Below are 21,580 nucleotides of genomic sequence, written 5' to 3' on the forward strand. Positions count from 1 at the left end.
GCCTAGCTGCTCCGCGGCATGTGGGATCTTCCCGGTCTGGGGCACGAACCCGTGTCCCCTGAATCGGCAGGCAGGCTCTCAACCACTGCGCCACCAGGGAAGCCCCTAAGTGATTGAATTTTGAAAGCACTTATTGAATCAAACCAACCCATGCTCTTATTGAATTTTTAAGTTGCTCTGTTAATTTGATATTAAAGCAAAATTAAAAGATGTCTTAGTTTTTCTCATAGAACTTTGATATGTCAAAAGCCATATTGTCTAAATGTGTTTCTTAAGCAAATACTGAGTAGTGTTTTAAATTCAGACTTAAGAGCTTCTATTGTGAATGTATAAGAATGATTAATACTGTTTTTAAAGACTTCTTTCTTTTAATCATACATTCAGGAAATATTTTAATTTCATGGTCACAGAATGGTGATTAAGTAATACCTGTTGTTTTCTTTTCTTTTCTAGTAACTAAGAGGAGATAGTTATTTTATTTGTTGTAGCAAATTCCTACATGAAAATTAGGCAAATGGTATCATATCTGGCCAGCTGCAACCTCCTGCCTTGACCTTCATTCCTAGGGTTTCTTTGTTGTTGTGACTCTTGATTAAGTGGCCTTGGGTTCATTTTGTAATTTTGCTAGTCATCAGCAAATTCACTTGTATGACATTATTGTCAAGTGAGAATGCAGTTGAGTTACTGTGATTCCGGTATAGGGTTGTGCCATGTAGAAAACCTTACGTTTATTGACATTTACCTATGTTCATTGAATTTATCTCATTAAATGTCATTACCGTTGTCTGTTGTCAAGTCTGAATGTCTATGCTTTATTTGAATTTAAAATGGGACTTCCAACCTGTTTTAGCTCAGTTCTTAATTCACTAAGGTACTGGGAGAAAGCTGACATAAGAAAATGGTGTTTTTACTGAAAGAAAAAAGGCAAATATGAGTCCAATTTAATTCATATTCTATATCATCAAGTTGACTAATCATATCAGATTACATTTATTCCTCATTTTATATATATATACATTAACTTAAAGTAAAAAAACAGTATGAAGGAATTCACTTATACATTCATTCTATAAATGTTTATTACAATTATTAAATATAAACAGGTTCAACTTACCTTAAAAAGAAGGCTTGCAAACTTACAGCAATTGTCATATTAGTAGTAAAACATTTGATGTTACTATCACAGTTTCTATTCAACATTTTGCTGGAAGCCACACCTGGTGCAGAAATTAAAATTAAATGTAACTATTAGCAAGGAAGAGACAAAATTGTTATCATACAGTAGGATTATCTACTTAGAAAATCCAAGGACTGATTTTTTTAAAAAGTCACCAGTTTAGAAAACAAAACAAAGTTTAACCATCCAAGTATACACAAAGCAAAGAAATATTTAAGATGAAAAACAATTAAACTATAGTCTATGTTTTCTTCCTCATGCTGGAACAAATATTAAAGAAGCAGTGACTGCTTATGTTATATCTGATAAAATAAATTTCACAATCAAAATTTGAATGGTAAATAAAGATGAAATTTACATTAAATAATGAAAACCTAGTAGTACTGATTTGGTCATTTTAAAGAACATAATGCCAAAATACATGAAAGAAAAGTAGACAGAAATGTGAGAGCAGGCAGAAATGTATACATACTTCGATAGTTTGTTTCTTATAGAAATAGGTTAATATGGAGACAAAAGGTACTTCTCTAAAATAACATCTGTGTTGTAGAGGATATGTTGGAGGATAATTTCAAAATAATGAAAATTCAAATCTATGCAAGCAAATTTATGTGATGATACCCAAGCAGTACTATAAAGAAAAAAATCATGCTTTAAATATCTGTATTAGGGATAAGGCGTAAGTAAATGTTTTCTTTTTCTTTTTTTTAAGGAGTTTGTGGTTAGAATTTAGAAAGAGAACAAAAGAAATCAAAGTGGAATAAGAAAACCAAGCATGAATGACAAAAATTAGAAAAATATATGAAACCATTAATTGGTTCTTACAGATTAAATTGGTAAAATGTCAGCTCAATCGTAAAAGTACAAATTAGTACATTTATAATTGAATAGGAGATATATAAAATAAATCAATTAGATTTGAAAAGAGAGATCTGTCAGCTTGATGCTAAAAATTTAATTACTAGTATCAAAATATCTGGCTCCTTATAATGATATAATATGATAAAACTGACATTTAAAAGAGAATATGTCCAGACTGGTTATGAGAAATAATCCATAAATTGTCAGAAATAACCAATTAAAATGTCATCTGCTTGTGATGGCTGTCCTGAGACTTTTCCAAAGTATCAAATAACAAATCATTTCCATATACTCCCAAAGTATAGAAAATGATAGCAAGATACCCAGTTCCTTTGCTGAAGTAAATGTAATTTTCATTAAAAAAAGTAAAAAGCAATATAATATAAAGACATTTAGGAGATTCTTATTTATGAACATAGATGCAAAAATCCTAATAAAATCTCAGAAAATTGAATAGAGAAATATTTGGAAGAACTGCTAACATAATTCTAGAGTTACAAAGTTCATATAACAGCTGCAGAACACATTACATTAATAAAAAACAATAAAATCGTACATCACTGTAATATACACCAAAAAGGCATCTGAAAAAGTTCAATGTCTATTTCTAATTAAACTTAAAAAAAAACTCTCTAAAAGTATGTTTTAGAAGAAAGAATAATAGAACCCCAGAATATTAGAGCTGTATGGGGCCTCACAAGTGATTAAATTCTAGCCTCATGTTTTATAGATGAAAAACATAGCCAGGGAGATTAAATGACTTACCCAAGGTCACTGAACTTGATGGTAGGTCTTCTGACTACTAGTCTAGCTTGCTATTATCTGTTACTTTTCTTATAAATAGAAACAAGGGTGCTTCCTGTCATTTCTAGTATTTAGCATCATAAAAAAGAAAAGGAAGTAATTGAATCCAATCCATTTACCCCTGCTACTTCATCTCTGGTAAGTAACCAGTTGGTCATCTAGCTTCTGCTTGAATACTTCTAATGTTTGGAGAATCCTTTACTTAGTGGTGGTGGCCATTTTGGAAAGCTGTACTTGAAAGATGGTTTTGTGTACTGAACCAAAAATCTGCCTTTCTGGACCATCCTGGAATTGTCGGACCAGTAGCTTCCAAGGTGGGATGTGTGGAGGTATGCACAAGGCCATCCTTTGAGGTAAGGGAAGAAAATATCTGTGTATATTTATTTTTTATCTTAAAAAGAGAAAATTAGCTTTTTGCTAATATTTAAAATATGGCTTGATATGAGATATCTGACTTGGCCTACATAGCATACCTATCATTTAGCAGGGGTGATATTAAAAACAAAAAATTCTGTGGCTGAAGCACTGACCAATCAGAATGAATGATGGTCACAAGCAGTCTGGTCCAAAATCAGCCCTGCACACTAGATACCTGAGGGAAAACTGGGAATAACTAAATGTAAGTTGATGGTGGTTTGTTTTATTGCAGTTTATCTGTGTGTGGTTAAGTGGATTTAAGGCTTATCAAATGATTCTTGTGAATAACCACAAATTGAAGATAATACAATAAAACAAGCACAAGTGAACAAGTGGAAAATGATAGAGCCTTTTCCTTAACCTCCCACTAATCTGTCCTTTCAAGATAAAGTTACCATTTTAACAATGAGTGAGAAAGTGACAACTTTTCTAAAGGAACTAATTTTATGGAGAGAGTGTTTTGAAAACTAATATTTTGGAGTGTTTTCACCATTAAACAATTGCCAAAAACCAGATATCTATAAAAACGTATTTTTACACACTTAATAGAGATATTCTAACCTATAAAATATTCCAAAAAGGATCATTTCCATGGGTTTAATTTGTTAAAAATATAACACCTTCCTCTTAACATTTAACAACAACTAATTGACATCTGGGAAGATTATTATTGTCAGATGAGACTGAAAAATGAGTATACTTTAGTAAATCTTCCATTCAGATATCCTTTCAGTTGGAACCCCATATCGCCTTACTATCCTAATGAATAGAAATTCTTGTTATAACCACAAAAGGAAATAAAGTATACCAGTGTAGGAGTGTAGAAATTAATTAAATTAATTTTTTTTTTCTGCAAGATGAAATGACAATACTTAGAAAACAAGTGAATTGACCAAAAAAATACTAGAGGTTAAAAATGAACTTAGCAAAGTTGCTTTCCTAAATACAATTCAAAATAGACTGAGATTGATTGGTATGGAATCATTGATATGATTCCATCACTATGACATTCTGGGAAAGGAGGGAGAACAGATCTATGGTGGTTTAGAAGCTAGCGTGGGGAGATTTACTATGCAAAGGGGCAGGAAGAAACATTTGGGTGAGAGCCTTGATTGCGGTGATGTATATACCTTGTTAGAATTCACAGAACTGTACACTTTATAAAGAAAGGTGAATTTTACTGAATGTAAATTCTCTCTCAATACACTTGACTTTAAAAAGTGGACTGAGAAAAGGTGATTTCATTCCCAAAGGGGGCAAAAATCAGTATATACGTGGGTGTTCATACGAGCATTATAAAATGAAAAGCACAGTGGAGCAATAAAGGCAGATCCTTAATAGTAAGAGCCTCTTCCTGGTTGGAAAGACCAAAGACAGCCAAGCTGACTTTGGGCACACTAGGGCCGTAGCGCGAGGGAGGACTCGTGGTCCGACTGCGCAGGTGGGTTCCTGCCCGGGGGCGGGGCCTCGGGAGCGCGGGGCCTCGGGAGCCCTGGGCCTACGGAGCGCTGGGCCTCGAGAGCCGGCTGCTGGGGACCCAAGTTCCAAGGTCTGGAGGCCGAGGAGACAGTGAGTGTGGTCCCTCGCTTCCCCGCCCGCCCCCAGGGCAGGCTCTCTGCCCCTAACCCTGCTACCCCCACCGCCCACCATCACCACCCGCTGCGCTCCCGCCTGCCGCCCGCCCGTAGACCACCCCTCAGTCCCGGGGCTCCCCTCCCCCATGCGGGCTCAGCGCCCTCGCCTTTAAGCTGCCTTTTCTCCCTCCTGGCAGTGGCCACCACCCGTGACGCTGAGATCCGGAAGGACGTGCAGGTAGGTGCTCGCAGTAGGGCCTATGGCTGCGGTGGAGCCTCAGCTGAGTGGGAGCTTTAGGCCTTTGGAAGCCCGGCCTGGCCCGCCAGGATCCCTGGGGTGGGGCAGGGCCAAGTCCGGGCTTAGAGCTTTGTAGCGAGCAAAGGCTGGCCAGGCCTGGGGGCGCTGGAGGGGGGTTGGTGGGGCGTATGGGCGCCTCCACCCTGAGGACACCAACTCGAACTCTTCTTTTCTCACCCCTCACCCCACCCTTGGACCCTGGGTCAGACCCACTACGGGCAGGTGCTGAAGAAATCAGCAGACCTCCAGACCAATGCGTGTGTCACTGCAGCCAGGCCAGTCCCTAAGCACATCCGGGAAGCCCTGCAGAATGTAAATGAGGAAGTATCCTTGAGGTAAAGTGCCCTGTGCTGCCTCCACGAAGACCCCAGACAGCATCTTTCTCAAAATATAGTGATGCCAGGTCGCTAGGGAATTAACCCGTCTCCTCCAATCCATGGGGCTTGCCTTATCTATTATAAAACTGATCGATCAGCACTGATCGATCATCTTACTGCTCTGTTGAAGAACTTCCAGTGACCCACACATATGCCCCTTTACTCACAGGATACATTCACACTCCTTGGAGCTGACATTCAAGCCTGTCCACGTTGGCCCTCCCTTCCTAACCAACCTTGGCTCCCTCTGATGCACTATACTACTGTAGCCAGACCTTTCCCTTCCTCCTGCCATCACACTGCCAAGATGATTTCTGCCTGCCCGGCATGAAGTTATCAATCTGGAATGCCTTCCCCCTGCTTTCTTTCTTCCTTTTTTAAAAAATAATTTATTTATTTATTTTTGACTGCATTGGGTCTTCATCCCTACGCGACGGCTTTCTCTAGTTGTGGCCAGCGGGGGCTACTCTTCGTTGCAGTGCGAGGGTTTCTCACTGCGGTGGCTTCTCTTGTTGCGGAGCACGGGCTCTAGGTGTGCGAGCCTCAGTAGCTGTGGCACACGGGCTCAGTTGCTCTGCGGCATGTGGGATCTTCCCAGACCAGGGCTTGAACCCATGTCCCCTGCATTGGCAGGCAGATTCTTAACCACTGTGCCACTAGGGAAGCCCCCCCCCCCCGCTTTCTACCTTCCAAATCCTACCTATCCAACGCTTCACTGATGTCCTACCTACTTTGTGAAGCCTTCTTTAATCCTTGGGCACCACTTTCCCAAACCACTATAACACTTACTTCCTGTGCCACTCAGTTTGTAAATAAATCATGGAAAATGTTTTCTGTGTTTGCGTTTTATCTCCCTCGTTAAATACACTTAAGGGACAGAATTCTTGTCTTACCTTTCTTCTTCAATAACTAGCAAGTCCTGGACCTGCATAAGATGCTCAGTTAATGCCTAACAAATATTTTAGTTGGTTTATTTGTCTTAGTACCTGGTGCAGTGCCCATCAATTCAATGGTAAACAAAGCAGATAGAGTCCCAGCCTTCATGGAGCTTCCGGTGTAGTGAGGGAGACTAAACATCTAAAAAGAAATTGAATGAATGATGGAAGGAAGGAAAGGAGGAAGGGAAGGAGGAAGGATTTATAAGATTTAATGGTTCCACATCTTCTCGTCTCTAAAGGGAACAAATGTGTATATATTTTCTATTTCCCAGATATTATGGCTGTGGTCTGGTCATCCCTGAGTGTCTGGAAAACTGCTGGGTTTTGGACCTGGGGAGTGGAAGTGGCTGAGACTGCTATGCACTTAGTCAGCTGGTTGGTGAGAAGGGACATGTTACCGGAATAGACATGACAGAAGGTCAGGTGAGGCAATTATTTCAAGGATAAGGAGGAAAAAATTCTGAAAAGCATTCTTTTAGAGATAAAGTTGTTTCCTTGTGACTCTTCAAGGATAATTTAAGAAGGGTGCTAAATGCAGTGCTCGCTTGTGCCATTACTGCTTCCTGACCTGGAAACCGAGAACTTTGACTATTAGGGGCTTCTCTGGGAGAACAGAGTCAAAGGTTTGATCTGATTTATGAATATCATGATGACTGAATGGAGTTTGATCTTTTCCTTCTTTCTGCCATCTATCCTGAAAGATTTTCTTATTGCGTGAAGAGTTTATTCAAATAAAACCCATGTATCAAACGGGGTTTATGCCCCATTGAGTTGTCCCACTCTGTAGTATATCCTGCATGCGCAGATGAACCTCGTTTACGTACCTAAAACATTCTGGGGGCAGTTCATTCCATTAGTAATAGGAAACTTTAGGAAAAAATTAGTGCATTAAAAAATGTTGATGATCAAATCTATTTTTTTTTCTTCCTTTAGGTAGAAGTGGCTAACAAGTACATTGAATATCACATGGAAAAATATGGCTTCCAGGCACCCAATGTGACTTTTATTCATGGCTACATAGAGAAGTTAGGAGAAGCTGGAATCAAGAATGAGAGTTATGATATTGTTATGTAGGTCTATGTCCTTACTGTTGTGAAGATAGCCCATTTCCTATTGAACACATGAATGTCACCACTTTTTGCTGAATGGATTCTTATTTGGGGGGTTAAACTAAACTTAGCATAACTTAATAAAGGGATGGAGATGGCCTGGGGCCCTTGTGGTCCACCAGCCACAGAACACACTAGCCTGAGAGAGAACGTATTTTAATTTTTTTTTTGGGGGTGCATTGGGTCTTTGTCGCTGTGCACGGGCTTTCTATAGTTGTGTCGAGCAGAGGCTACTCTTCATTGTGGTGTGCTGGCTTCTCACTGCGGTGGCTTCGCTTGTTGCAGAGCATGGGCTCTAGGGACTCGGGCTTCAGTAGTTGTGGCATATAGGCTCTAGAGCACAGGCTCAGTAGTTGTGGCACACAGTTGCTCCATGGCATGTGGGATCTTCCCAGACCAGGAATCGAACCTGTGTCCCCTGCATTGGCAGGCAGATTCTTAACCACTGCACCACCAGGGAAGTCCCGAGAATGTATTTTAAACTTAACCGTGGTTTACGAATGAGCCCAAAAGACCAGCAAGACCAATGAGGCTGCTTATACAATATGTTATCTTCAGTATTATTTTCATGGCAAATTATAGGATTCTGTGTTGCTGTTTTTCCTCTGAGTTGTCAAATCATGCCTTAATAAAGCTGTCTTTGAGGAACTTAGCCTATTTACATGTGGCATAAGAAATGCCTTGTGCAGTAGGCATCTGGTCCCAGGTCATTGTGTTGCACAGTCAACATCAGGGCAGAAACAAATAAGAAGCATGCCTCAAAATTTTTTCTACACACTCAGACTTGCTAACAGTTTATTGAGATTTCAAACACTCTGTCCATCTCCCTTATCTTGGGACAAAGTTGAGTGTGGGGAAGAGAGGAGGGAGGTGGGAAGAATAGTGTAGCTTTGAGAAAATGGTGGGAACCACCTTTAGGTAATCTCCAAAGGATTTGAAGGTGTCTAAGTAGTCTGCAGATGTGCTTGACATTCTGTCTCTTCTTTTTTAGATCCAATTGTGTCATTAACCTTGTACCTGATAAACAGCAAGTGCTGCAGGAGGTATATCGAGTGTTAAAGGTGAGGGGAAGAGGGAGACCAGTGGTCTTTGAACATCAGTGAGAGCACATGGGATATGTCCTGTTCTTGTCCCCTTGAGCTGAGAGCTCAAACTCTCAATTTCTCCATTAAATTAGAAAGAGTGGCAAAATGTGGGAGTGACAGGAATACCCTAGATATGAATTTGTTTTCCTCTAGGTTGCAAAAGGTGATAAATCTGAGAGTCACGATTGTGATTGAATATGTTAAAATTTGCTTTCTTGGCTGTTTTTCCTCCTGCTTGCTGCTGTACATAATCCTAGAATAGCATCTGCAGAGCTGCGGGGACCTTTGGACTGACTACTAAGGTTATTTTGAATATACGTTCCTAGCATGGACAGTGTTTCTCAGGGATCCTTATTTTGTATCCATCAGGGCTCCAGATCTTTGGGAAGTTAAGGAAGATGGATCTTTTCCATTAACTAGTCTCTTAAAGGAAAACTTGCAGGAGCTCCACACCCTCTATATGTATCATGAGATGTATCTCTTCATGACAGAAGATAGAAGATTATGAGATTCTTGGTTTTATAGGGCTGTTTTAGAGATCAAATAAGAATATCAATGTAGAAATGATTTAACAATGTCTTAGTGAGTAGGCCACTGTATAGACCAGCTCACTGTTTTCACCAGGGTGTATGTGTAGAAGGTAGAGACATTACTATAGAATCTAGATGTCCATGCTCTTGAAATTAGTTGAATAAAATCTTAAAATTCCTGATCACTCATATGCCTCAGATTTTAAGGACAATGTTTTAAAAAGATAATGTGTTATTATAAAAATAAATAACATTACAAAAGTTATATAATTTTTAAGGGAGAAGAGTTTATGAATACCGTTTACTTCTGTTAGTTCTGTAACAACCTGGGGTTGCTTTTGCTTCAGATTGGTTAAGCTTGGAAAGTTATTTTATTACCTGTTGAGTGAGGCACTGAAAACAAATCTTGGCAGTTGGCTATGATTATAACTAGGGAGGCAGCTAGTAGTTATTTGTCCAAAAAGGGTCAGCTCAAGAACTTCGGTTGTTTTTTTAAAACTTGATTCTAGCCCCTCATTCCTTTGCTATCTGGGACTAATGTAATCTTTAACCTTGTTTGGATTAATTCTGCTGTTTCAGCACGGTGGGGAGCTATATTTCAGTGACGTCTATGCTAGCCTTGAATTGCCAGAAGAAGTCAGGACACACAAAGTTTTAAGGGGTAGGTTTTTGTGTTTTATTTTGTTTTGAGGCAGATACTTGTCCAAGTACAGAGTTCCATCCTGCTAATATCCAGGATGAGGCTTTGTGATGTGGGAACATGGGATTAGTTCAGGAGGCTTAGGTTCTGTTCCTCCTCTGACACTCAAATCTGGTATGACCTTGGACAATTTAATTAATCTCTTTGAGTCGTGTGTTCTGTACTGTAAACTATAGGTAATAATTCAGTCTGCCTTAGAGGGCTGTTATGAAGATTAAATGAATGTGAATAATGTGAAAAAATGTGATAATGAATGTGAAAAATTCTTAAAAGCTCTAGTGTGGAAATGACGGCAACTGCTCCAGAGTTGATGCTGCCTCCTTAATTTCTCATGTTCTCATCATTATTGTGTTGTCGATTCCTTTACTGTCATTTTCATGGAGTCTCTGGACGTTGAGGAGATAAATGCATGTGTTTGGTCAGTCTGGTTATGAAATCAAAAGTTCTTAACTTTTAAAATAAATTATGTTAACTTTTTTCTTATTATACAAGAAGAAATGGATATTGTTAAAAAGCTGGAAAATAGGGAATTCCCTGGTGGTCCAGTGGTTAGGACTCCGCAGGGGGCCCGGGTTCAATTTCTGGTCGGGGAACTAAGATCCCGAAAGCCGTGTGGTGCAGCCAAAAAAAAAAAAAAAGTTGGAAAATACACAAAAAAAGTTACTACTAAGCACATAACCCAGTAATAACCTCTTTTAATAGCTTAGTATACACACTTTTAGGGTTTTGTTTTCCTGTGGGTGTGTATAATAATATTGGGAGTATGCTGCATATAGAATTTAGTATTCTAATTTTATTTAGCATATTTCCTAAACCTAAAACTTAAAAAAAATTTAAATGTTTGTATTATGCAACTGTATTGTACAGCTGTACCATAACTTATTTGACCATTTCTCTATTGGTGATGATTTAGATTATTTCTAATTTGTTGATGTAATAAATTTAAAAACTGTAAAATGCCTTATGAACATTAATAGTAATTACTGTTCTAGTAGCAGATCATTATGAGATTAATCTGGAACTAAGAGGCAGTTTTGGAATTTTTCTTGTATGTTTTTTTACATAGAGTGCTTTTCAGAATGTGACCTAATACATACATGAATATTATTATTGATAGAACCAATATATTAGTGACTGTCCTGAACAATGGTTCCCAGAGACCATTAGCTAGCATATCTGGTTTCAACCATGACTTTCTATACCTTGGGGGACCCTCAGGTCCTTCTTCTATTTTTCTAGAACCTATGCTTTAAGTAATACCATAGCCTAATCAATTATACAGAAGAATAATTCCCTTAATACCTAGTTGTATTGGTTGATCTGTGATTTTTCTTGTTTTTAGGTGAGTGCCTGGGTGGTGCTTTGTACTGGAAGGACCTTGCTATCCTTGCCCAAAAAATTGGGTTCTGCCCTCCACGTTTGGTCACTGCCAATTTAATTACAGTTCAAAACAAGGAACTAGAAAACATGATCTGTAAGAAACAGCAGTAGGGATTGTTATAACTGCACCCTGAATGGTTCAAATTTGGTGATTATCAAGTGTCTCCTGAGTGAGTCTCACTGAAGGAGACTTTTGTCGTCTGGAAATCTCCATCTTGTCTCCTGTTTAATGGCAACCTCCCAAAGTTTGGCATTTAATAAAGCACTTTGAAGTTATACAGTAAATAGACTGATGGGCCCATAAAGATAATTGATGGCATGCAAAGAAGAAATCGTCTTTATAATATTAAGCCTTCATCTGCTGAGCAAACCAATAGCCGTTGGAGTGCTGGAGATGAACCATGAGTATATTCTGTTTTTAGGTGACTGCCGTTTTGTTTCTGCTACATTTCGCCTTTTCAAACTCCCTAAGACAGGACCAACCAAAAGATGCCAGGTTGTTTACAATGGAGGAATCACAGGACACGAAAAAGAACTAATATTTGATGCAAATTTCACATTTAAGGTAAATAAAGATTTCCGTGACTTCCAGCATTCTTCCTATTCTTCCCTTTGCTCCAGGAACCTTTTCTTAACCTTCCATTGCTTCTCACTTTTCTGGTCTTGGTGTACGTGCGTTTGTCTATATATATACACACACATATACATATATGTATATACATATTTGCTGAACCATTGAAAAGTAAGTTGCAGATATCATGACGTTTTACCTTTAAAGGGTTCAGCATGCATCTCCTAAGAATAAAATATTCTCCTACATAACCAAATACCATTGTGACATCTAAAAAACTTTTCTATGAGAAACGTCATTCAGACATCAGATTAATGGAATTATAGAGAAAGGATGGAAAAATAGGAGAGGACTGCATAACAGTATTTCAGTTGTTTAATTGTATTGTGGAATTAAGGATTGTTAGTGTTTAATGATGACATTGACATTTCTACTACTCTTTTTAGAGTAGGTTTTGTTTTCTCAAAACAGAGATGTACAGCCTTTGGAATTAGATACCTGGTTTCAAATTCTGGCTCTGTTATTTATTTATTACTCAGGTAAACTTGAATGTGCCACCAAAATTGTTTGAGATACAATTTGCTCCACTGTAAAAGTAGGGATAATAATACCTACATGGCAGAATTTCTATAAAGATTAGCAATAATATAGCAAAACATTGGTACTGGGAACTCAGTAAATAGAAGATACAGTCATTATTTGCTCCAAAGGTGGAAGAACTTTACTGTTTCCTTCATCTGATTTTTTTGTCTAGATAGCATTTTCAAATTTCTAAAATACGCCCTGGTGCAGCAGAGCCGTTAATGCTTTTTCACTGATACACTGCCACTTGCCTGCTTCATTAGGTTCACAGGATCAGAGTGGGAAGGGCCTTTGAAATCATTACTCTGGTCTACTGGCTTTCAAAACATTTCTAATAGCAGAATTATTTTTTATTGAGATATAATTGACATATAACATTATATTAGTTTCAGGTATACAACATAATGATTTAATACTTGTATGTATTGTAAAATGATCACCACAGTAAGTCTAGTTAATGTCCATTACCATACATATTTACAAATTGTTTGTTCTTGTGATGAGAACTTTTAAGGTTCACTTTCTCAGCAACTTTCAAATATATAATACACTATTATTAACTAAAGTCACTATGCTGTACATTATATCCTCATCAGTTATTTATTTTATAACTGAGAGTTTGTATCTTTTGATCCACTTTAGCCATTTCGCCCACTCTCCAACCCCCCCAGAATTATTTCTTTCAGCAAAATTTTAGTTAAAAGACCAATACTTACTATGTGTCCGTCATTGCTTTATATAACCCCAGTATCTGAAGGGATACAAGCAGAGTTTATCTGATAGGAGCAGGGATTGGACAGCTCAGAATCTCCTGTGTTCGCTCCTGGTTCCCAAGGCGTAGACCCTTTACACCCCTCCCAGGCACCCTGGAACGCAAGGAAATACACTTTAAAAGCCACTAGTCCAAAGCCCTCATTTTAGCAATGAATAAGGTGAAACTCAGAGAGCAGTGGTTTTCTACATTTGCCTCTGAGCAGAGACTAGACACTGGAGCCACGAGTGCCCTTTTTTTTGCACTGTCACCAAAGGAAAACTGATAACGACACTGGTCAGTTCCATGTGAAAATAAGCCTGAAGCTAGCAGCAGGGTCTGAACATGAGAAAATACTTATGTCAAAAGGTGTAGTCTCCTTATTTTGAGATATTGCTCATTAGTAGAACTTCAGGGTGTTTTTCTTCTATTGAGACAAAAGAGGCATCTCTAAGAATGTGTTTTTCATGCTACCCTTCAGAAAGATGAAACTGTTGAAGTGGACGAAGAAACAGCAGCTATCCTGAAGAATTCACGATTTGCCCAAGATTTTCTGATCAGGCCAATTGGAGAGAAGTTGACGACATGTGGAGGCTATACTGCTCTTGAAGCAAAGGTTTGCTCGGCTTTCAATTCCCTAACCTCAAACAGAGAACCATTTAAAAAATCGTTATGGTCACCACAGACTGCTAAAGCAAAAAACAGAGCATTGTTCTTTTAGTTGGCCATCATAACTTATTTCTAGCATGTTTGTACCTATAAAATGATTTACCTTCATAACTTCATTTTCCTGGACTTCCCTGGTGGCACAGTGGTTAAGAATCCGCCTGCCAATGCAGGGGACACGGGTTCGAGCCCTGGTCCGGGGAGATCCCACATGCCGCCGAGCAGCTAAGCCTGTGTGCCACAACTACTGAGCCTGTGCTCTAGAGCCCGCGAGCCACAACTACTGAAGCCCGTGCGCCTAGAGCCCATGCTCCACAGCAAGAGAAGCCACCGCAATGAGAAGCCCGAGCACCACAACGAAGAGTAGCCCCCGCTCACTTTTTTTTCTTTTAATAAATTAAAAGAAAAGAAAGGAGAAAGAAACCATAAAGGAAACGACTACATAAAAATTGAAAACATCTATTCAGGAAAAAAAAAGCAAATAAAAAGATAAATGAGAGAAAATATTTGCAAAATATAATAGTCTCCTATAGAGCAATCAAAAATGAATATCACTCTAATAGAAAATGGTTAAAGGAATTATTATAGGAAGTTCACAATGCTCTATGTGAACATTATAAATTTACTTATGTTTTCTTTTAGTACTTTTTAAAAATGAAATAAAATTCATGTAACATAAAATTCATTATTTTAACCATTTTAACATGTACAATTTAGCAGCTTTTAGTATATTTATAAGGTTGTGCAACTATTACCACTATCTAGTGCCAGAAAACTTTCATCACCTGCAAAAGAAATCCCATGCCCATTAAGCCGTAATTCCCCAATCTCCCCCTCTCCCACCCCTGGCAATAACTAATCTGCTTTCTGTCTCTGGATTTGCTTATTCTGGACATTTCATGTAAGTGGAATCATACACTACGTGGCCTTTTTTGTCTGGCTTCTTTTACTTAATATAATATTTTAAAGGTTTATCCATATAGCAGTATTTCATTCCTTTTTATGGCTGAACAGTAGTCCCTTGTATTAGGGACTAAAAATGAGGCTAGACCTCTTTTTTTTTTTTTTAATCCATTCATCAGTTGATAGACATTTAGGTTGTTTCCACTTTTTGGCTATTGTGAGTAGTGTTGCTGTGAACATGCCTGTGTATGTGCTTCATGTACTTGTTTGAGTAGTTATTTTCAATTCTTTTGGGTCTATATCTAGGAGTGGAATTGTTGGGTCATATGGCAATTCTCCATTTAAGTTTTTGGAAAGCCACCAAACTGTGTTCTACAGTGGCTGCACCATTTTACATTCCTACCAGCAGTGTACAAGGGTTCCAGTTTCTCTACATCCTTGCCAACACTTGTTATTTTCTGTTCTGTTTTGATTGTAGCCATCTTAGTGTGAAGTGGTACCTCACTGTGGTTTTGATTTGCATTTCCCTAATGACTAATGATGTTAAGCATCTTCTCATGTGCTTGTTAACTGTATAATTTCTTGAGCATTTGTATATTTTCTCTAGAGAACTGTCTTGTCCTTTGCCTGTTTTTAAATTGGGTAGTTTGTCTTTTTGTTGCAGAGTTGTAAGCGTTCTTTATATATTCTGGATACTAGACCCTTATCACGTACATGATTTGCAAAAACATCTCCCATTCTGTGTGTTATCTTTTTATTCTCTTGATAGTGTCTTTTGATACATAAAAGGTTTTATTTTGATGAAGTCCAGTTAGTTTTTCTTTGCTCGTGCTTTGGGTATCATCGCTAAGAATCTATTACTTAATCCAAGGTCATGAAGATTCTTCTAGTACTTCCATGGTTTGTTTTTCACATTTAAATTTTTACTCCATCTGGAATTTATTTTTTTAATGCTAAATTCCTCTTTTTAAATTAATTTATTCATTTACTTTTTATTTTTGGCTGTCTCAGGTCTTAGTTGTTGCATGCGGGATATTCCTTGCGGCACCTGGGCTCTTCGTTATGGCGTGCTGGCTCCTCTGTAGTTGTGGCGTTTGGGTTTTTTCTCTCTAGTTGTGACGTGTGGGTTTTCTCTCTCTTGTTGTGGCGCACAGGCTCCAGAGCACGTGGGCTCTGTAGTTTGCAGCACGCAGGCTCTCTAGTTGAGGTATGCGGGCTTAGTTGCCCCACGGCATGTGGAATCTTAGTTCCCTGACCAGGGATGGAACCTGTATCCCCTGCATTGGAAGGTGGATTCTTTACCACTGGACCACCAGGGAAGTCCTTAGAATTTATTTTAACATAAATATTCAGGTAGAGTGTCGCTATTTTTCTGAATATTAGCTAGTCAAATTTTCCTGTTTATTAATTCATTGCTCTGCTGTTTTGGAATGCTAATTTCTATCATATCTAATTTCTTAAATGTATATTTGAGCCAGTATTCCAGCATATTCGAAAATGAATATTTTCTAAAATGTCTTAGATTCATATTTAGAATTATTCTAGTAACTGAAATACTGGTGTAGCAATTTTTTTTTTTTTTTTTTGCGGTACGCGGGCCTCTCACTATTGTGGCCTCTCCTGTTGCGGAGCGCAGGCTCAGCGGCCATGGCTCACGGGCCTAGCCACTACGCGGCATGTGGGATCTTCCCGGACCGGGGCACAAACCCATGTCCCCTGCATTGGCAGGCGGACTCTCAACCACTGCGCCACCAGGGAAGCCCTGGTGTAGCATTTTTTAAAGCATTTTATCACAATTTATCTCAGGTCATCTCTCACAACTTCCCTGTGAGGAGGGCAGATAGGTAGTTTTAACAGATATTAGCATCTCTCTTCCTCTTATTTATTTTTACCTTTTCCCCATTCATGCTATCATAATTATTTTATTAATCCATTCATTATTTTATAGTATTTTATTATTTAGAACAGGCTTAGTGATGGATTTCAAGTCTCTTTTGTCTGATAGAACTTCCTTTTTAAAAAAAATTTATTTTATTTATTTATTTTTGGTTCTGTTGGGTCTTCGTTGCTGCACCCATGCTTTCTCTAGTTGCAGTGAGTGGGGGCTATTCTTCATTGCGGTGCGTGGGCTTCTCATTGCGGTGGCTTCTCTTGTTGCGGAGTGTGGGCTCTAGGCACGTGGGCTTCAGTAGTTGTGGCTCGCAGGCTCTAGAGCTCAGGCTCAGTAGTTGTGGCACACGGGCTTAGTTGCTCCGTGGCATGTGGGATCTTCCTGGACCAGGGCTTGAATCCGTGTCCTCTGCATTGGCAAGTGGATTCTTAACCACTGCACCACCAGGAAAGCTCCTCTGATAGAACTTCTAACATTCACGAAAGTCATTACAGTGATGCACCTCAAGGCACTGGATGTTGGAAGCCCAGGGAAATAAGCTACTGATCTTGCTGGGGCAGGGTGGTGGCACAGCATGGGGTTTAAGTACACAGGTCTTGGAGTCAGATAGACTAGGTTCAGATCTTGGCTCTGCCAATTATGTGTGATCTCGGATACCTTACCTAACCTCCCTAAACCCTCAGTTTCCTCATGTGTAATGGGGAGGTAATAATCCCTTTTTTCCTCAGGTTGTGAGAATCAAATGGAATGATACATGTAAATGTTGGCCAATGCCTGGCAAATAATACATACTTAAGAAATAGAGGTGGTTATGGTTATGGACTTGTATTTGTTAATATTCTTGGTCCCTTGGAACCGTGTTCTACGTATTTGAGTTCTGACCATCTTTGCAGGATTCTTTTATCATTCTCTCATAAACCCTTTCTCCTGAGCTCAGAATTTCTGTAATCTTTTCTCCATGAATTTTACTTTCTGTTGTTTATATTTCATAGAAATTTTGGATACATGGGACACACATTGATACACAAGTAACTCTTGTGCCTTTTCCTCCCTCCCCTTTTGTTACCTCACAAGCAGTCTTTTTTTTTTTTTTTTGGCCACACTGGGCGGCTTGTGGGATCCTAAGTTCCCCAACCAGGGACTGAAGCCGGGGCCCTGGCAGTGAAAGTGCCGAGTCCTAACCAGTGGACCTCCAGGGAATTCCCAAGTAGTCTTTTTTTTCTTTTAAACATCTTTATTGGAGTATAATTGCTTTACAATGGTGTGTTAGTTTCTGCTTTATAACAAAGTGAATCAGTTATACATATACATATATCCCCATATCTCTTCCCTCTTGCGTCTCCCTCCCTCCCACCCCCCCATCCCACCCCTCTAGGTGGTCACAAAGCACCGAGCTGATCTCCCTATGCTATGCGGCTGCTTCCCACTAGCTATCTATTTTACGTTTGGTAGTGTATATATGTCCATGCCACTCTCTCACTTTAAGAGTAAAGCTTATTGGGAATTCCCTAGTGGCCTAGTGGTTAGGATTCCAGGCTTTCATTGCCGTGGCCCAGGTTCAGTCCCTGGTTGGGGAACTGAGATCCTGCAAGCCAGATCACTCTCCAAAATGGTAAATTTGTGGTTGAGGAAGTTCAGTTGGAGACAAGAATCCTGGGGCCCAAAAAACCTGGTATGTTCTTGTTTGGCCACTATTACCAGCATGAATCAAGTCCAAGCTAAGTGTAGAAGCCACCTCTAGAGGTAAAGAGTGATTTTCTTTCTTTGCTTTATTCAGTTCTTGAGCACTCTGCTATTGTCAACTCTTCTGTGTTTCTAAGGAGGTAACTTTTGGGGGGAAAGTAGAAAAAACTTGAATTCTGACTTTTCAGTCCATTACATTTCATGAATGTGTTATTGGTCTTTTGAAATTCTTGGTATTTCACTGATAACAAAATCTTGCTGGTCAGAATCAATGTTTATCTTGAAATATTTTCATCATTCTAATTCTCCTGTACCTGGTTTCCTGAATCCTGGCTCTAAAAGATGTCAGAAAATTAGTTACAAGTAAAGGGAGTCTTTTCCCCAGCCAAAGCACTTCCACTGCACTCTGGCTGGGAAACTGTAGTTAAATGAGTTTGCTTCTGCAGGAGATGATTTTCTACTAGCATAGCTCTCCTAGCTAGCAACACCTCATGTGCAGGAGGGTTCTTGACCTTAGGCTGGAATGCAACATTCTACATGTTTGAACTGGTTTATCAGAACAATCTCCCGTCTGTCCTAGCTTATTTCTTTCAGCCTGTGGTTGTGCCATTGTCTTGCCATCAGCTCCACGTTTCTGAAATGGGAATAATTGACACTGAAGGAAGATTTAAAGAATGAAACAAGTGTGTGTCCTAGAAATATAACCTTGTGCTCTCGGGGGAGGACATTCTTATCTTTTTTATGGAGGACCTTAATGATAGATTCCTGAGTACCGTAAGCAGGCGGCATGTAGGGAATTGCTTGTATTTCTGTTTTACTATCAGTTACTGCAATAGAGGAATGAAAGTACTGCTTGTTACTGAGGGTTGACTCGATAATGACTGTTTTTGAGAGCCCTTTTTTTCTTCTTCTCCTCCTCCTCCTTTTTTAATCCTGAGAAGGAAAATGTATTTTTGCTATTTAAAAGAATTATGTTATTAAAACACTGCAGCATCTGAAATGATGCAAATAGGAGGTGTGCTATGTACTGTCTTGTTCCAGTTAACAGTCGTGGTAGTAATCACATGACAACAGTAGTAATAGTATAGAGGACGTAGCCTTTATCGAACAGTTAATATGTTGAAGGTACCACGTCATTTACTCTTCACAATACCCCTTATCTTCATTTTACAGATGAAGAAACAGGCTCAGAGAGATTAATTTGCTAATCCAAGGTCACGCAGCTAGAAAGCAGTGAATCTGAACCCACATCTGATTCTAGAGCTGACATTCTTCTTATTTATTTATTTTTGGCTCAGTAGTTGTGGCATGTGGGCTTAGTCGCTCCACAGTATGTGGGATCTTCCTGGACCAGGGCTCAAACCCATGTCCCCTGCGTTGGCAGGCGGAGTCTTAACCACTGCGCCATCAGGGAAGCCCCTAGAGCTGACATTCTTAACCAGTATGCTGCACTACCTCTCCGTATCTATACTGTTCATAGAAGCACAAGATGTTGGTGCTGGAAAGGACTGCTTGTCAAGGTGTCCCACCTTTTATTTCTTTCAAGTCTTGAGAGCTTCTGGGGCTGAAAGCATGCATTTGGAAGTGATATTGATATCACTTGTACACCCTTCTATTTGCAGTGACCGCCAATAAATAATGAGTGTAAATTCATGTTTAATGAGTTCACCTTCATTATTTAAGGTGGCTTGTTCATATTCTTGACTTCCAACCTTTTTGCCTGGTTTTTCTCTGACCCCCTTTGCACTGCTGGTGGAGGTATCTCATTTGAAGATGAAAGGAGGAAAAATAAAGAGTGCCGTCTTATCTTTTGAAAATTCCACTTACTCTGCCCTGAAATCTTGATGGTTGTGGTTGGCAATCTCAACATCTGAGCATCAGCAACTGCTAATGAGGGTCCTGGTATCTGGGTCTTACCTCCTTCTCTTGCACACATTTCTAGAAATTAAAGTAAGAGAAGGGAAGAAGTTTCAGCATTTCAGTAGCTCAGTTCCAAAAAGGTAAAAGGCACAAACAAATGGGAATCCCACAAAACGAAACAAAGCAGAATCAACTCTCTTGGCCCCAAAGGGAACACCTTTCCAAAGCTGTAAATGAAGTTTACCTTGAAAGTAGTGATAACTTGATTAGAAACTTCAGGAAAAGACAGCTATCTTTATAAGTTAGTGACTGATGCTACTCCCAGGACCTCACAGAATTGTAAAATTTTATCCTCCTTCTAGGTAAATCAGCCTAAGTCGAACTGAAATGTTTGTGTTTGGGTCTGTTGAAACACCTTTAACTTGTCCTTTCACTTTGGTTTGTCTTTTGACAGGATATAATAAAAGATCCATTCAAGCTTGCAGAAGGGTCTGACAATGCAAAGTCCAGAAGTCCCCCTGAAGCTGCCAGCGGCTGCTGAGGCACAGAGAAGTGCTGCTAAAACAACAGCTGACCAGAAGACAGCTGGGCAGGAGGTGAAAGAATGAGTTACACGTCTTAACCTGCTCTTCCCCACAGCCCATACCACAAGAAAAGGCAAAACTCCACCGTATTTTAGATTAAAATTAATGAATTATTTTTACAAAGTATTAATTAAAGGTTCACAGCAAAATCATCTAAAGACTAGTTAAGCAGTTTTTCTCTTAACCGAGTCTGGTGCCACCTAGTGGCAAGAAATGGAACTGAGAAGCAGTCTGAAAGCTTGGCTGATGGGCAAGAAAGGCTTCGGAAATAACAGTTGGCCAGGGGCCTCAGGGAGAACATCTTCCTTCTGACCTGCATAGCACCTTTTGGACTTTTCACCATGTTTTTTCATTAAACAGAGCTCCTACTGAACTCATGCTAATCATGCCAAAAGATTGCCAAATCAAATTTGGTAGGAGTGCTCTTGAGGTAATTGGTCTTTTAAATCAAACAATTTTTTTTCTTCTTTTTAATGTGCAGTTGAATGAAGAAAACAAACAGGTAATCATTTTTTGACCTCAGTTTACCCTAATGTGTGACAAAATAATGACCATCTGCAGTAAATCTTAACCGGATCAGGAAAAGAGTTTGATAATTTTTTTTTTTTGCAGTACGCAGGCCTCTCACCGTTGTGGCCTCTCCCGCCTCAGAGCACAGGCTCCGGACGCGCAGGCTCAGCGGCCATGGCTCACGGGCCCAGACGCTCCGCGGCATGTGGGATCTTCCCGGACCGGGGCACGAACCCGCGTCCCCTGCATCAGCAGGCGGACTCTCAACCACTGCGCCACCAAGGGAAGCCCAAGTTTGATAATTTTTAAAAGACAAGCTAGGAGATGTA

At 39.4% G+C, this 21,580-nt stretch overlaps 1 protein-coding gene across 1 annotated transcript; it reads left to right on the forward strand.

Moving 5' to 3' along the window:
* Positions 1-9: 9 nt before the first annotated feature.
* On the forward strand, positions 10-21,179 carry AS3MT (arsenite methyltransferase). The gene is given in 11 exon segments (XM_027112475.1): positions 10-4,828; positions 5,031-5,071; positions 5,339-5,466; positions 6,719-6,869; positions 7,380-7,516; positions 8,547-8,616; positions 9,750-9,831; positions 11,213-11,344; positions 11,673-11,815; positions 13,636-13,770; positions 20,612-21,179. Coding segments are annotated over 11 exon segments (1,128 nt in total). The 5' UTR covers positions 10-4,827; the 3' UTR covers positions 20,720-21,179.
* Positions 21,180-21,580: the final 401 nt, after the last annotated feature.

Source organism: Aethalodelphis obliquidens, unplaced genomic scaffold (genome assembly GCF_003676395.1).
Source record: "Aethalodelphis obliquidens isolate GAN/ISIS:26980383/991018 unplaced genomic scaffold, ASM367639v1 scaffold11, whole genome shotgun sequence".
In the NCBI taxonomy this organism is placed as follows: domain Eukaryota; kingdom Metazoa; phylum Chordata; class Mammalia; order Artiodactyla; family Delphinidae; genus Aethalodelphis; species Aethalodelphis obliquidens.